The following is a 16538-nucleotide window of genomic DNA, read 5'->3' on the forward strand; positions in this document are numbered from 1 at the left end:
TTGAATTTGTTTGTTTGCTTCTTGCTCCGGTGACACGACAACAACAAACAGACACTTCAACACATCAGATATTATTTCAGTCAGTTTTCTCTTTATCGACTTCAGGTGCTGCAGGTGCTGGTGTGTCGCCGTACCAACCTGAAGGTGTGTGTGCAAATGTGTGTTGGTGTGTGTGTACCTGAACCACAGTGATGCTGAGGCGGCCCACGGTGCCGATGGAGCCGCCGTACTGCAGCTGGCGGGCCGCCTGGGCGTCCAGGTGCACCTGCTGCTGCTGCTGGGTGGGAGTGATCCGCAGGAAGTCCTGAGGCAGCTCCCCGATGTACACCTGACACACACACACACACACACACACACACGTCAGCGAGAAGAGTCTAGCCAAAGACGGTCTATAAAGGGAGATAATAAACCTTGAAGAATTTGTGTTTCAGCCTCTAGGGGCTGCCGAAGAGGCTCAAACTGGGCTAAACAGAGTCTCAATGGGACTTTTCCAGAAAATCAGCTCTCAAAGTGATTTTTTACTGTTTTTTACTGTGAACATGAGCAGAGAGGAGCACCAACGACCCAATGACCTGGAGAACATCCCCCCACAGGTTGAACAGCTGGGACCACCAGTCTGTCAGAGCTGAGGAAACTTTTGGATGAGAAATCTTTGAGAATCAAACAGTCCAGCTGACCTCGAGTCAACACTGGGGACAGACCTATCGAATTTAAACTTATTTAAATATTATGTTTTATTTTGCTGTATTTAAACGATACTATATTCTTTGCAGCTGCAACACCCAAATTCTTGGAACAATAATCAAAATTAAGCTTGTATTATCTTACATCTTTATCAGTGGATAACGTTGGGGTCGTTAGGGTCACCTGACTCCCTAACGACCGTCGGTCACTCCTGGAGTCAGGTGACCCTAACAACACATGAGACAACAGGGAGGAGCACCAACGACCTGGAGAACGTCCTCACAGGTGAGACAGCTGGGACGTCCCAGCAGTCTGTCAGAGCTGAAGAAGCTTTTGGATGAGAAGAGAAACGTCTCTGAAGAATCACCAAACATCCCAGCATGACCTTGGTGACTGAGCACCTACGCAGACATCTTGATAGGATTCTGTTTTATAGTCTTTTATTGATTTTCTTACAAACTGTCATCAGTTTTTAATTCTGTGGACATGAACAGACGGCTGAGCCCCTCGCTGACACGTCCATCCTCTCTGGTGGGTCACGTTTACGTCCATAAACACGGCTGTTACTCCAACAAGGTTCTGAACTCAGGATGCATCAAACACATCAGGAGAAACTTCACAGATGTTCTTCTCCCTAATTTCAGACATGCACACACTACAAGATTTGAAATACCAGCAGGTCACACACCACAGGATATTACTGAGATTACTAAGCCAGAAGGAGTAAGACACCAACTAACATGACCTCATGTGACCCCACATGGTCTCACATGACCTCACATGGTCTCACAGGGAAGTAGAAGTAAACAAAATGGAGACTGACATGGTGCAACAACTTGCTTTAGTAATGCTCTGCAGTGAGAGAGAATAAAATAAAAGTAGAAGCTGAACGAGCCTGGATGAAAAAACTTTGGGGAGTCGACAAGGGTTCTCTGTTCTTCAGCAGAACTGCAGGTTTTACTATCTGTCAACAGCAGTATGCTAACTAATGTTAGCCTCAAGGGCTCGAGTGTTTACCGTCGCTTGGCAACGGTTAACATTCAAAGTTCAAAGTTCAAACTATAACTACCAGTTATCTTGCTATTCACTTCAGTATCAGTCACAATTCTTTTTACTTTTTAAGATTTTTTAATAAATTCTTTAATGGCTGAATCAATTTAAAGGTAAACTAGACATCCGGACAATCTGCTGGTACTGAGCGTGTCACGTTAATATCGAAACTAAATCTTTTGGTGAAGGAAAATCTGGCACAGCCATTTTCAGAGGGATCCCATGACCTTTGACCTCAATATATCAAAAATGAGTTCTATAGCTACCAGTAGTCTTAAGGCTGAATTATGCTTCTGCGTAAGAAGAGCGTACGGGGGTTGTGCGAAGCTTAAGGCTGAATTATGCTTCTGCATACACTTTACATACATTAAGTAATAATTTAAAAAAAAAAAAAAAAAAAAAAACTTAAAGAAAACTCGTGAAACACAGTGATAACCTTTAAGTGCTAGCCAGTAAGTGGCAGAACTTATAGTCATGGGGGAGGGACATAAAAATAATAATAATAAACATTTAATTGGATGCAAAATCAATATACACCCCTCAAGTGCAGCAAGAGTCATCAACATTTTTATCATTACCCAGAAAATGACAAACAAGAACACACGAAACACATATATTTTGTCATCGTTGGGCCACATACTGGCACAGAGGCGGCGAGCAGAGCAACACATATAAGAATAGCCTATATATTTAAGAGAAAAAAAAAAAAAAAAAACTTAACGACCCTGTGTCTGCACCGTCAGCCCAGAGTTATAGTCCAGTAATTGTAGGCCAAAATTGGGGTCAACCCAGGACAAATTGCAAGAGAAACAAACTCAACTGATTCTGTATCCTCAGTTTGTCCTGAGTGAGGGGAAAAAAGTCCCAAGAAATCCCATTGGTGGAAAGTTTTGAAAATCATCTATTTATGACCACATATTACCAAAAAACACTGTTTTTAACACACAGGGGAAAGGGGGTCAACATTTTACCTTCAGATATCACTATAAAAATTCACAAGTTGATTACACACACAAAGACAAGAAAAAAAGTCAATTACAAGTTCTTTGAATTATTCTGTTTACACATGCATATCACACATTATCTGATTTGATATGCACTAATAAGGAATATGAGGAATAAATGCCAGAACAGATATTTAAACAGTGAATTAAATGGTTACTATATATACAGTAACCTTTTAATTCACTGTTATATAGTAACCTTTTAATTCACTGTTTAAATATTTATTCCTTACATTCCAATTAGCACATATCAAATCAGATAATGTGTGATATGCATGTGTAAACAGAATAATTCAAAGAACTTGCAATAGACTTTTTTTTCTTGTCTTTGTGTGTGTAATCAACTTGTGAATTTTTATAGTGATATCTGAAAGTAAAATGTTGAACCCCTTTCCCCTGTGTGTTAAAAACAGTGTTTTTTGGTAATATGTGGTCATAAATAGGTGATTTTCAAAACTTTCCACCAATGGGATTTCTTGGGACTTTTTTCCCCTCACTCAGGACAAACTGAGGATACAGAATCAGTTGAGTTTACTTCTCTTGCAATTTGTCCTAGGTTTTTTCATAAAATGACTGGACTATTATACTGAGTCAGCTCCCATGTCAACTCCAGTCCCTGAACTACAAATACACCCTGCCCTGCTCCAAGAGTGTGTGACAGCAGGTTAAACCCTGTCTGAGCCCACACACACACACACACACAGACACACACACACACACACACACACACACACACACACACACACACACACACAGGGTAAACACCTTAAAGCTGGTTAAAGTGAGCAGTGTGGGCTGTTCTTGGAGCCTGGGGTTAGCTAACTCTGCTCTGCTAATCCGCCCGCTAGCTGCTGCGCCAGTTAGCAGCGAGCTAACGGCCAAGCTGACGTTACATAACAACAGCAGCTGCCAAACCTTCAACATAACTTCACATTTCAAACCGAAACACCAGCGAGTGTGACTGTGGTTTGTTTATTAGACACAGCTGACTGTGTTGTTGTTGTTGTTGTTGTTGCAGTGGTGAGGCAAACTAGCGTTAGCTCCGCGATGCTAGTTAGCCGCAGCGGCTTGCTCTGGCTAGCTGCTCGGCTCGGTGCGAAGACAAGCCCCCGCCTGTCAGGTCGCCTGTCCCCGCCAGGTGTGTTACCTGTCCCCGCTGGGTGCTGATGGTGCTCGCCATTTGTTCCGGTGTGTGTCCTCAGTCTGCGGCGGATGGAAGGATGAATGGAGTTCAGTGGAAAACAACAAGCAGCAGCAACCAGCAACTCTCTAACTTCCGATAACACTGCTACGTCATCCCAGCCCTGTACGTCCTGCCGGACCGGCGTCCACAAAGATGGGACCGAAGCAAGACGTCTCACTCCTGAGCTACTTCCATCATTATTTATGTATCATCATTATTACAGTTTTGTATTGTTTCGTTACTTTCGTTAGAATCAGAATCAGAAATATTTTATTGATCCCCGAGGGGAAATTGAGTCAGCTGCAGTTGCTCAAATTCTCAACAGACAATTCAATTATAACAAATGGAAACAGGAATATAAAAATATGTCCCTTAGAAATTTGAAGAAAAAAGTATGTGTCTAATGTATAAATATGTGCGTTAATGGTACTTGTGCATTAATCATAGCTGTAAAAAAAAAAAAAAAGTCTGCATTATGTCTAACACCATTAACATAATGTCAGACAAAGAGGATAACAGCATTGCTTGCAAATATATGAGGCATTAAGACAGTAAATCATAAAGTAGTGCAAAAAGCGAAATACAGCAAAAACGAAACAAACCTAACAAAGAAAGATAAGTCATAAAATAATTTTTAAATTTTTTTTATGACAAAAAACTGCATACATTCACTGTTTTGTTTTGTCTTTTTTTGTTGTTTTGTGAGCAAGAAATCGTTGACATTTATTGCTCTATTTCCTTCATAAATGCAGAAAATTTTTTTGTTTGTTTGTAAATTTATATTTGTGAAAGTGGAGTTTGGCAGCTAAAAGACAGCTGCGTTTACAACTGTCAACAAAGATGGAGCAGAAGCAAGATATCTCACTCGTTAGCTACTTCCATCATCAAGTATGTATTTAACTCACAATGCTATTCATTAAGTCTTAAACTAGTAATAACAGTTATAAATTAAAGAGTTCTAGGTGCTGTCTGATGAGGCCTGATGTTTAATTTTTACAGATGAGCAGATATTTAATGTTCTACTGAAAATGACAGGAACTTTTCTCAAAAGCTATATGGTCAGTGTCACATTTAATGGATGGTTTGGGAAATACTGTATGTTAGATATATATGTATCAAATCAACAGTTGGCACTTTGTTAGTTTAGAACACAGTAAGTTTTTTTTTCCTTTGTAAATCTTGATTTCAAGACATAAACAAAGATAACAATATTGTTGACAAACATGTGAAGTATCAAACCACTGACACACAGACCAGAAGAGAAATAGAAAAAAAAATCACACCCAAGAAAAAATACATAAGCAATAATTTAAAAAAAAACAAAAAAAAAAACGTGAGTATATGACAATAAGCTCACACAACAACATCGAAAGCACTGTGCACTTTAATCGTTTTGATAACTTTTTTGTTTTGTGAGGAATAAATAAATCTTTGACAGGCGTTGTTCCATCTCCATCACGAACACGAAGAACTGAGTTTTTGTTGTTGTTGTTTTTGTAAATTACATTCAGATTCAATATTCAAGACTCTTTTGTTGTTATTCCACAAGATACAACTAAACTGAGCACATAACTGTCATTAAAAATAGAAAAGAGTTCAAACTAAATAAAACAGAAATACTACAAAAATAAAAACTAAAAGTTAAACGAAAGAACGATTTACGGTGCCAAATGTGTAAGTAGACACAGATAAAACATGAAAATATATGCATGTAAAATATGCGTTTTCTGTGTAAGAAGTCAAATTAAATGAAAAAGAAAAACAGCATTATGATCTTTTTTACTATAAACATAAAAACCAAATGTAATGTTTCTACAGAAAAGAAAGAAATGAGAAAAAGTGAAGACACGTCAGGGAGGAACTGAGGAAACTAGGAACTGTTGTAAGGAGGGAGTATTTGGTCCGGACCGGAGACGGTGTAACGTAAAGATGGCGGCGCCCGTTAGTGTCAGGTATGGCAGCGGTAAAGCGGCGATGTTTTCGTGATTTTGAAGCGGATTAAAGGATCCGGACTCGTCGCGGAGCTGCGCTGCTGCTGCCGCACCATGTTCCTCTGTGCGGGCTCTATATTGTCTCTGAATGTGCGGAGGGTTTTGAGAAGCAGCGGGCGGTGCGCCGGGACGCTGCGCCGCGGGGTGTCGGGGCTCGGCCCGGGCAGCGGCCGGGCAGGCAGGCCGGCGGCAGGCTCCTGTGGCCCGGCGGCAGGCTCCTGTGGTCCGGCCTGGAGGCTGCTCTTCTTCGGCTCCGATGAGTTCGCGGTGGAGTCGCTCCGGCTGCTGGTGTCCAGCAGGTACGGCGTCCCGACAAGGACAAAGTTCCTCAGACGTGGTGACCAAATGACAGGAATGAAAATGGGTTCTCTGGGCAGCCACAGCTCTCCCCTTTGCAGACACGCCCACCTTCTGCTAATCCCATGCAGTTTGGGCCCCAAAGCCTGCAGTCCACATGTGTTCTTGTGGTCTGTTGTAAAATGGTGTGTGTGTGCAGACTGGGGCCTAAACAGTCTTGGAGCTGCATCAGTTGGCTTTGACTGGAAAGCTGAGACTCTTGTGGATTCAATGAGCCACATTTGATTCCTGTGTGATGATGTTGGCCCCCATAGCAGCCATTTCACTGCAGGCAGAGACTTTTGTCACACTGGACGTCGCTGGAGAAAATGACCTCTAGTGACCTCTAGGAGAACCACAGCCTCATCAAACTAGAGGAGAATTCAGACAAACACTAAGCATAATAAATCATAATATCAAGTCACAGTGCTTACAATTTAAGAATCGCGATATACACTACTCACAAAAAGTTAGGGATATTTGGCTTTTGGGTGAAATTTATGGAAAATGTAAAAAGTTCACGCTACAGTGATATTATATCATGAAAGTAGGGCATTTAAGTAGAAGCATACTCTGGTGATTTCCTCATCTCAAACAATTTCTTGAAACAAAAGCCAACAACAGTGGTGGATATACCACAACAAAAAATGTCAGAGTCAATAACTTGTCATGTGCCCTTGAGCATCAATTACAGCTTGACAACGACGTCTCATGCTGTTCACAAGTCGACTTATTGTCTGCTGAGGCATGGCATCCCACTCTTCTTGAAGGGCGGCCCTCAGGACATTGAGGTTCTGGGGTACAGAGCTCCGAGCCTCTACACGGCGACTCAGCTGATCCCATAGGTTTTCTATGGGATTCAGGTCTGAGAAAGTGCAGGCCACTCCATCTGAGGTACCCCAGTCTCCAGCAGCCGTTCCCTAATGATACGACCTCGATGAGCTGGAGCATCAAACACCTGATGTGAATTTTGCCGTTAAACTCCTTGTTAGAGAACAGCAACTTGTGCAAAAAGTACTGAAACACTGAACAGTTGGACATGTGCATTCAAAAGTTTACAGAAGGTCACATTAAGTTCACCTGGAAAGGTTATAATGCATTTTAGGTTCATCCTGAAATTTCACCCGAAAGCCGAATATCCCTAACTTTTTGTGAGTAGTGTATATTGAATTAGAGCCCAGGTGTCGTGATTGGACCAAATCAGGAGAGAAACCCATCGTCCCGGCTCCCCCTGAACTCTCCTCTGGTTTGTGGTTGTGAGGCTTTTTAACACGTTTCCACAGAACAGTGTGCCTTGGATGTGTTTTAGGTTTGACAGTCATTTTCTGCGCAGGATGTTTGTTTAACGAGGAGATGAAATCAAACCTGTGTTTTCCAGCCCTCTCCAAAGAGCAGCTGGATGTTGTCTGTGTGTTTGAGGATCCACGCAGAGCCAGTAATTCCCCCCGTTTGGAAGAAGACGCATCAAACTGCCCAAAGAGCGTCCGTGTGTTGGTTTGGCCCCGAGGACGGAGTCTGAAGGCGTCACTTTGGCCTCGGCTCACTTGGGAACCTGACCGTCTCTTTGTGTCTGCAGGGAGTCCAGTGAGGGGACGGTGGGGTCTCTGGAGGTCGTCACTCTGTCCCGGGACGTCCCAGTGAGGAGGTTTGCCCTGCAGAACCAGCTCCCTGTCCACACCTGGCCTCCAGGTGACCTGAGCGGGCGCTTTGACGTGGGCGTGGTCGTCTCGTTCGGCTGTTTGCTGCACGAGAGGCTCATCAGTCAGTTCCCATAGTGAGCAGCTCGGATACGTCTTCATTTTCTGATTTTCCCTCTAAAGACTGAAGCTACTGATTTGTTTCAGTGGTTCTCAAATGAGGGGACGGGTTCCCCTGGGGGTACGTTGGGGTAATGCAGGGGTCCGTGAGATTTTTTTAAAATGTAAGTTTGATACTGAGCAGATTCTCTTGTTTGTGTTTCTGCTTCTTCTCTTCTTCCTCCTCGTTTCCAGCCCTGCAGTATTCCAACGTACCACTAGGGGGACGCATACCCCCATTTGAGAACCACTGTGCTGGACGAAAATCTCCTCACCAACGACTTTAATTTTTGCAAAAACCATCCAGTTGTAGTTGCTGGCTGATTGGTGGGTGCATCTCTACTCTGAAGTGTGAAAAATTGACCCAGGAAGCCAAAAAATAAAACAAAAAAAACACAAATTATTAATTTTTAAAGAAATGAACTGAGACAAGACAGTCGTCACGTCTCAGTGAAGCTGGAATCAGAAAATGTCTGTGACATTTTTACTGGAGAAATTCATTGGTTAATCATTTGTGTGTGTGTGTGTGTGTGTGTGTGTGTGTGTGTGTGTGTGTGTGTGTGTGTGTGTGTGCAGTGGGATCCTGAACGTTCACCCCAGCCTGCTGCCCAGGTGGCGCGGCCCGGCTCCAGTCTTCCACACCATCCTGCATGGCGACACGGTGACGGGCGTCACCATCATGCAGATTCGTCCTCACAGGTAACAGGAGAACACACACACACGCACACACACACACACACACACCTGTCCTGCCTATTATACATGATGCACATAATGCACGTGCTTTCTTTACATCTAGGATCAGTGCACAGATTTATAAATAATTCACATCTTTTTTTTGTACATTTCTAAAGGCACATATTTTTAGATTTCTTATTTCTTTTTCTATTTCTTATAATATCACTTATGCTTATAAAATTTTCTTCTCTTAAGAATTTGAGCAACCGCAATTGACCCAGAGTCTGCTCGGGGATCAATAAAATATTTGTGTTTCTGAACCAGCAGTGGGACGATGTGTCAAAATTCAGTGTATAACAGACCAGAATGTATCATGACGTATTATGGCTCAGGAAAAAGAACACACACACACACACACACACACACACACACTTTGATCAGTAGTAACAGGGGGTGCTGATGGGGGTGGGGGTGGGGGCGGAGGTATCATGATGGTGTTGAATGGGTAGATGACCCTGTGGTCCCAGTCTTGGTGTAAACAGGAGTGTGTTTCCCGGTCCGCAGGTTCGATGTGGGTCCCATCCTGAACCAGGAGCTCTTCCCGGTCCCTGAACGCTGCACGGCTGACGAGCTGGGAGCGGCTCTGGCCCTCCGAGGAGCTCGACTGGTGAGTGTGTGTGTGTGTGTGTCACTCCGGCAGAGGATCAGCGGCCCGGCGGCTGCATGCTTCAGGTTTTGATTTTTTTTTATTGTCGGCCACAGCTGATGGACACGCTGAAGACTCTCCCGGAGAGGATCGCAGGCCGGAGGGAGCAGAGTCAGACCGGAGCGACGTTAGGTTTGTGGACTCACTCCATCCAGACGCCATCTGAGAAAGATGGGTCGTCATTTTCAAACAGTCACAGAGTTGTGGAAAATATTATAGTTAATGTGACGATCGTCTTATTTTAAAAAAATCCTTTGTTTTTCCCGGCACCTGGCAGCAGTTCTGCTCATTTCTGCCAGATTTATCTGCTAAATGTCACTCACTACACAAATGTCTCTATCAGCAATGGGCTGTTATTATTCCCTGATTGTCAAACAGAATTAATCCACATAATTCTGGTTCTGCTTATTCCCTAAGATCCATGTCTGGAGTAAAGTTCAGGCTGTATTTTTGTCTGAACCCGACCCGAGCCGCAGAGTTTGAAATGACAGACATTTTTCCACAATTTAGAGACACAAAACTGAAAAACCAAACTCTCACAGGATTGAGGAAATGTCGGAAACTGTCCTTCTTTGTTGTTAGAGGTGACTTAAGTTGGAACAGTAATAATAATGATGATATATTTAGTATTTCCAGCAGTAATAATGATGATATATTCAGTATTTCCAGCAGTAATAATGATGATATATTCAGTATTTCCAGCAGTAATAATGATGATATCTCCAGTATTTCCAGCAGTAATAATGATGATATATTCAGTATTTCCAGCAGTAATAATGATGATATATTCAGTATTTCCAACAGTAATAATGATGATATCTCCAGTATTTCCAGCAGTAATAATGATGATATATTCAGTATTTCCAGCAGTAATAATGATGATATATTTAGTATTTCCAGCAGTAATAATGATGATATCTCCAGTATTTCCAGCAGTAATAATGATGATATCTCCAGTATTTCCAGCAGTAATAATGATGATATATTCAGTATTTCCAGCAGTAATAATGATGATATATTTAGTATTTCCAGCAGTAATAATGATGATATATTCAGTATTTCCAGCAGTAATAATGATGATATATTTAGTATTTCCAGCAGTAATAATGATGATATCTCCAGTATTTCCAGCAGTGAGGCGGCGTCTCTTTCCTCCTCAGTGATTTTCCTCACAGGTTTTCCTTGTTTTCCTCCTGCAGCTCCTAAGATCAGCAGCTCGCTGAGCTGGCTGCTGTGGGAGGAGCAGACCTGCGACCAGATCGACCGCCTGTTTCGAGCCGTCGGCTCTCGGGTAACGGTGATGTGAGCCGCTCTGCCACGGCGTTTAACCCTTTGAACCCTGAGCCGAGTCACGTGATTTCCTTCAAAAACACTGAGGCGCTGAGCAGCCGAACAACACAGGAACCAAATTTTAACAGGAAATTAGTCAGATTTACAAGAACACAACCTGAAAATGAGCAGAAATCACGCAGAAACGTGAATCAAACTTTAAAAAGGTGACACTGACCAGGACTGTTTTTTCACCGTTTTTTATAAAATCACAGTTTAAAGTTTGACACATTTTCCCGCCTTTTTTCAGTTTTCAATGTGTGTGTATGTGGAAGTCGTTAAGCAGCTAGAGTGGGGCTCTAACTGACAGAGTGGGGAGCCGGGGTGAGGATGATCCAAAAAAGTCTATAATTTCCCCCCTTTATTTATACCCAATAGTGTTGTATCTTATACCGTTGTAAAGCCTGATTCATCCTCTTTCCAATGAGATACAACTTGTAAGGATCCTGCATTTCTGGAATGAGTGACACCGGTAATTGTGTGGGAAGCGACCAATTTTTTTTGAGAAAATCCCCGCCAATATTTTTTCAGTTGATCATTTCTCCCATTTAACAATACAGATTGCTGTTGTCTTTTATACCGTTAGAAAGCCTGATTAGTCCCCTTTTCAATGAGAAATAAGTTGTAAGGATTGTCAATCGATTGGTCTGACCAACATGGCTAAACATGTCCCCTCCACCCTCCCCATTCCATGTGTTTTCAGTGGATCATTTCTCCCCTGTGATCAGACCAGTTGGATTTGTGAGTTATACTGGTGGAATGCCAGTCCTCTTTACAATACACTGCAAAAACTCAAAATCTTACCAAGATTATTTGTCTTATTTCAAGTCAAAAATGTCTTATTCCTAGTCAAAATATCTCATTACACTTAAAATAAGACATGATCACCTCAGAAGTAACTTGTTTTTAGACAATTGTCTCTTGTTTCAAGTGAAAATTTGCTTGTTTCATTGGCAAAATTTGTTTCTTGTTTCTAGCTAATTTTCACTTATTTCAAGTGAATTTTCGCTTTTTCCACTGGCAAATTTTGCCAATGAAACAAGCAAAATTTCACTTGTTTCAAGTGAATTTTCACTTGAAACAAGTTACTTCTGAGGTGATCATGTCTTATTTTAAGTGTAATGAGATATTTTGACTAGAAATAAGACATTTTTGACTTGAAATAAGACAAATAATCTTGGTAAGATTTTGCGTTTTTGCAGTGTAGGGTATAACTGTAAGGACGAGGCAACACAGCTTAACAGGTGGGAAGCACAATATTTTATTCATTTTCTCATTTTGCCATATGCTGTCAATTAAGTGCCAGTTAGGTCCACCTGTGAGTGCAATTTAAATTACCAACAGAAGAACATTGAAGGGAATTTTGATCGACTGAAAGGACATTGAATGGGATTTTGCTCCCCTCAAAAAGGAGGGGAGGAGACATGTTTAGCCATGTTGGTCATACCAATCGATTGACAATCCTTACAAGTTGTATCTCATTGGAAAGAGGATGAATGAGGCTTTACAACAGTATAAGATACAACACTATTGGGTATTAATAAAGGGGAGAAATTATAGACTGAAAAAACGCGGCAGAACTTTTTTTGCCTAGTATAGTTTGAAGCACGCACGTCATTTTTCCCAAAGTGGTAGAGACTTATGTCCTCTCTCACACGATGCATCTACTTTTACTGTGAGACCAACAGAATTTGAATGGTGAGCCTCTAAATACAACATGCCCTTTGGTTTTCCCCAATAGGCTTCAATGTTATTTTTCAGAGCCGTTTCTGTTTTTCACTGTTTTTTACATCGCTCTCCTGTCCACATTTTAGACCCCAGGAGCACAAAAATACACACAGTGCTTCAGGAAGCTCTTGTGGCGCTCAGCGTCTGCTCGATTTTCTGATAGGACTTACCGTTTAGGCACAAATTGGCCCAGAGTAAGTGCTTCGCCAAGCACAAAATCTGCTCTCTGACTGGCATTTCTGTCACGTTGCCTAGCAACAGAAGTGCTCGTACATACTGCACTGCTCTTCTGTAAAATTTCAGTTTGCTCCTCCTCCCACAGTTTTGAGCGCACTCATACAAATTATACATCAAAGTGTGCGTTGACAAAAGTCTTGGCTTTTCAAGAATGAATGAATGTGTTGGTCAGCTTGGATGGTTTTTGATCAGTCCTTGTTGAAGAATCATCCTCAATTTAGAGAGGTTTTTCATTTTTTAATGGGAGGTAGCATCACATGTGCACACTAACATGCCCACACACAGACACACATTCCTGTCTTTATATCCTTGTGAGGACATTTATTGACATAATGCACACTCTACACACTCTTACACACACACACAGTATAACTGAATGCAGTTCACTTTGTTCATTGATCACTGTTGATACTTTTTAGTGACACAGACACACACACCCACACAGATACACACTCTTCCACGCACATACACTACATAGCTGAATGTAATTCACTTGTTCATACATCACTATTCTTACTTTTTAGTGATTCAGACAGAGGTCAGATGCGCACCCCCGGTAACAGCCCCTCGGCAACGGTCCCCGAGGCACTCTCAAAATTTCCGCATGGGGATTTTCTAGTTTTCTTGTAACATGTTGTAATTTTCTGGCAAATTTTCAGGTCATTTCGGCATTTTTTCCTCGCCGTGTTTTTGAAGAAATGAAGCTGATTTGCTCATCAGGCTGCGATCAGACGCCTTTCACAAGCATTTAAACAAGAAATCACATCAATCCAGGATTCAGGGGGTTGAACTCTGTGTGCGTGTGTGTGTGTGTGTGTGTGTGTGTGTATATGTGTGTGTGCGCGCGCGCGCTCAGTGTTTGACAAAGCGCTGTGCTCTGGCCTCAGATTCCCCTCAGAACCCTCTGGAAGGGCCGGACCGTGAAGCTGCTGGACTTTGTGGGAGAGTGTCACGTTTCATTATCAGGTAACCAGTTTAAACCAGTTAAAACCAGTGAACACACGTCTTTTAAGTTTATTCAGATTGTTCATCTTGGTGCTCATGTTCTCTCTGCTCTGGACATTTTGTTTGATGCTCCTGGTGTTTTCTTTGTCAGTCTGTCAGAAATTTATTATGTCAGCTGGTTTTACCAACTGCATTAACATTTCCAGTTTTTTTAATGCTCATTTTGCCATATTGAATAAAAAATGCTCCAGACAAGAGAAAAAAAAAAACTTCTGAGATTAAAGTTGTAAATTTACAAGAAAAAACTCACATATTTATGAGAAAAAATTCTGAGATTATAAACATGTGCTGCCCCCTGCTGGCCGTGTCTCAGGCCTGCAGCTGATCCCCTCAGCAGATTCTACTCTGACATGGGATTCAGGAACAAGGAGATCCTGCTGATCTGAGCCCAGAATCAGCAGATTGTTTTCTTCTGAATCGGCCCAAGTCACAGCAACGTCTCTTCAGAGTCCAGACGCTGAGGAGGAGGTTGGGGTTCTGGACTCAGACCAGCAGGATTTCCTTCTGACTGGATCCCACAGGAGGAGGACAAACTAGTTTTTCTTGTAAATTTGTGACTTTATATTCTCAGAATTATTGAGTTTTTTTCATAAATTAGATTTTTTTCTCATAAATTTACCATTTTAATCTTAGAAAATAAATTTTTTTCTTGTAAATTTACAGATTTAATCTCTGAAATTTTGTGGGTTTTTTCTCAGAATATTCTCCCCCAGCTCCATAATTTTTTCTCTCCCTGCAGCGGCGTTAGTTTGCTGCCGTAGAAACTAAAACAAACTCAACTCAAGCGAAACTTTTTTAAACAAGACAACAAAACGAAAAATACCAACAAAATAAAAATTAAAAACTAATGAAAAATACAAACTGTAGTAAGCCTGAACTTAGAGCAGTGATGGCATGGTCGTCATGGTAACGTCAGCAGCTCCAGGTGGACAGAAGAAGTAACCAACAGGTTGCTTTGTGTCAGATCTGCTGCTCAGAGCGGCTGTTTGCACAGAGGTGGAGCCAGCAGACTGGTTGGTTGCCCATAGCAACGTTACATCATTACATCCTCACCGCCGCACACAGGACGCGGTTAAACAGATGATATGGACATGCAGCTTTATTTGCTAGGTTTTTTTTTTTTTTTTTTGCAGCCTTTATTTGCTTGCAGTTAATTCATGTTTTGTGGAAACACAGCGACTGAAGCTCACAGGCTGTACAAAAGATGTTTTTTACTGCCAATCATGATGTGACGCTCCGTTGTTACAGCAGCCAATATGTAATTAAAACCAAACTTATTAGAAAAATGAACACGTGAACACACATCAGCGCGATGAGAACTAGCTAAAATTTTAGAAACCATCTTTTGGAAAAATTTATTTGATGTGCACTTTGAATTTTTTTAGTTTGGGCCGTGAGGGGGTTTATGAGCAATACTGCAGCCAGCCACCAGGGGGCGACGTGATGTGTTAGCCTCACTACTGGCATCACCCCCTGTAAAAATGACATGAAATCCACCAGCGCGCTCACTGCCATCATCATCTTCATCTTCATCACCGTGAATGGGCTTTTTTGCTGTTTTCAGGTCGAGGGAGGAAGCCGATCCCCGGATCAATCAGCTTCCAGAAGGAGTCCAACACCCTGGCTGTGTGCTGCAAGGTCTGTTCCTCCTCTTCCTCCCCTCGCCTCCTCAGTTTCATTCAAAGCTCCTCTGAAACGTCACATTGTGCTGTTAAATTGATCCAGATGATTTTATGGTCATTTTCATGGAACTTTTTATGAATTTCTTGCTAATGTTCTGGTGATTTTTTCTCCCGATTTGCCCATCACTGTTTTCTCATGTTTTCAAGAAAAAAAAAAGAATTTGCTCAGTTTAAACAAAAGACCATGTTAGTTTTATTTTGTTGCTAACTGGACAGTTTTAAGGGACACAGCTGGAAGAAATTCATATAAATACCAGATAGATTCAGTGTCCACTTCTCAGCTCCACCTGTATAATCTAATCTAATCTAATCCAGTCCAACTGTTGTGCCCTAAAGTTTCCTCTCCTGCTGCCTGTTATGCTCAGCTTGTCTTGTTGTCACGGTAACAGAGGTGTTCATTCACTCCTATGTTTGGCATTGAGCTCATAGTTAGTGCTGCACTTTACCAACAGCTGTTTCCAATATTCTGTCCCCCTCATTGTATATAAATAGGGAGGGACAAAAAATCAGAAACCCCTCTCAGTATAATGCAGTCCAGTAGCAGACCTCTGCAAACTACAACCTCAGTAATAAACACAGAATTAAAGTGACACATTCTGCACAATGTCAACACAAACTGAACATTATAAACTTTGTTAAAAGGTGGAAGTTATGGCAGAGCTGCTGAGCTGAACTGGACAGACTGGACAGCTGGAGCTGAGTGTGTGTGGCACTGAGGAGCGTCTGAAAGGGATTCGTCTTCAGGAGGAGTGTGTCGGTGTGTTAATGCTGTGTAGATCAAACACATTAAGGAGGTGTTCTGTGTTGCAGGACGGCTGGGTGGGATTCAAGTCGGTGGTGCTGAACAAAAAACTGACGGCGGCAGATTTCTATAACGGCTACCTGCACCAGAGCGAGAGGACGACCGAGCCGCCACAGGACAGTGTGTTCGTCAGCAACAGAGACAGAGCGGACACACACACACACACACACTCTGCCGTGACGCTGAGCCACAGCAGCCGGAAAACCAGCTGAACCCACGTGCCGCCAGCCCGTGACTCCTGTCTGTTTTAAGACACCGCCGTGTACATTTTTATTCAGCAAATCATAAACCATTTAAATAAATTAATGAATGAATGTTGGAAATTCA

The 16538-nt window shown here is 42.1% G+C and overlaps 2 protein-coding genes across 2 annotated transcripts in view; one reads left to right on the forward strand and one right to left on the reverse strand.

Moving 5' to 3' along the window:
- The window catches only part of tollip (toll interacting protein), a 10328-nt gene extending 6262 nt beyond the window's left edge, over positions 1-4066 (reverse strand). The window contains exons 1-2 of the mRNA XM_030048266.1: positions 3886-4066; positions 179-328 (exon numbers count right to left, since the gene is read on the reverse strand). Coding sequence (XP_029904126.1) covers positions 179-328; positions 3886-3918 — 183 coding nt within the window. The 5' untranslated portion in view covers positions 3919-4066. The remainder of the gene's footprint in view (positions 1-178; positions 329-3885) is intronic.
- Positions 4067-5820: 1754 nt separating this feature from the next.
- Positions 5821-16538, forward strand: mtfmt (mitochondrial methionyl-tRNA formyltransferase). Its single transcript, XM_030048244.1, has 9 exons — positions 5821-6211; positions 7825-8022; positions 8621-8743; positions 9287-9389; positions 9485-9560; positions 10628-10719; positions 13610-13688; positions 15292-15365; positions 16220-16538. Exons 1-9 carry the CDS (start codon positions 5967-5969, stop codon positions 16421-16423), a joined length of 1194 nt encoding a protein of 397 aa, XP_029904104.1. The 5' UTR covers positions 5821-5966; the 3' UTR covers positions 16424-16538.

The sequence above is a fragment of the Myripristis murdjan genome, chromosome 3, assembly GCF_902150065.1.
Source record: "Myripristis murdjan chromosome 3, fMyrMur1.1, whole genome shotgun sequence".
Classification (NCBI taxonomy): Eukaryota; Metazoa; Chordata; class Actinopteri; order Holocentriformes; family Holocentridae; genus Myripristis; species Myripristis murdjan.

What these genes read in the sequence shown, in the direction of transcription:
- mtfmt (XM_030048244.1), top strand. Translation starts at nt 5,967, where the DNA reads ATGTTCCTCTGTGCGGGCTCTATATTGTCTCTGAATGTGCGGAGGGTT. An exon ending in ATGCAGATTCGTCCTCACAG is followed by an intron (nt 8,744 to 9,286) that starts GTAACAGGAGAA and finishes CCCGGTCCGCAG; the next exon opens with GTTCGATGTGGGTCCCATCC. An exon ending in TCAGACCGGAGCGACGTTAG is followed by an intron (nt 9,561 to 10,627) that starts GTTTGTGGACTC and finishes TTCCTCCTGCAG; the next exon opens with CTCCTAAGATCAGCAGCTCG.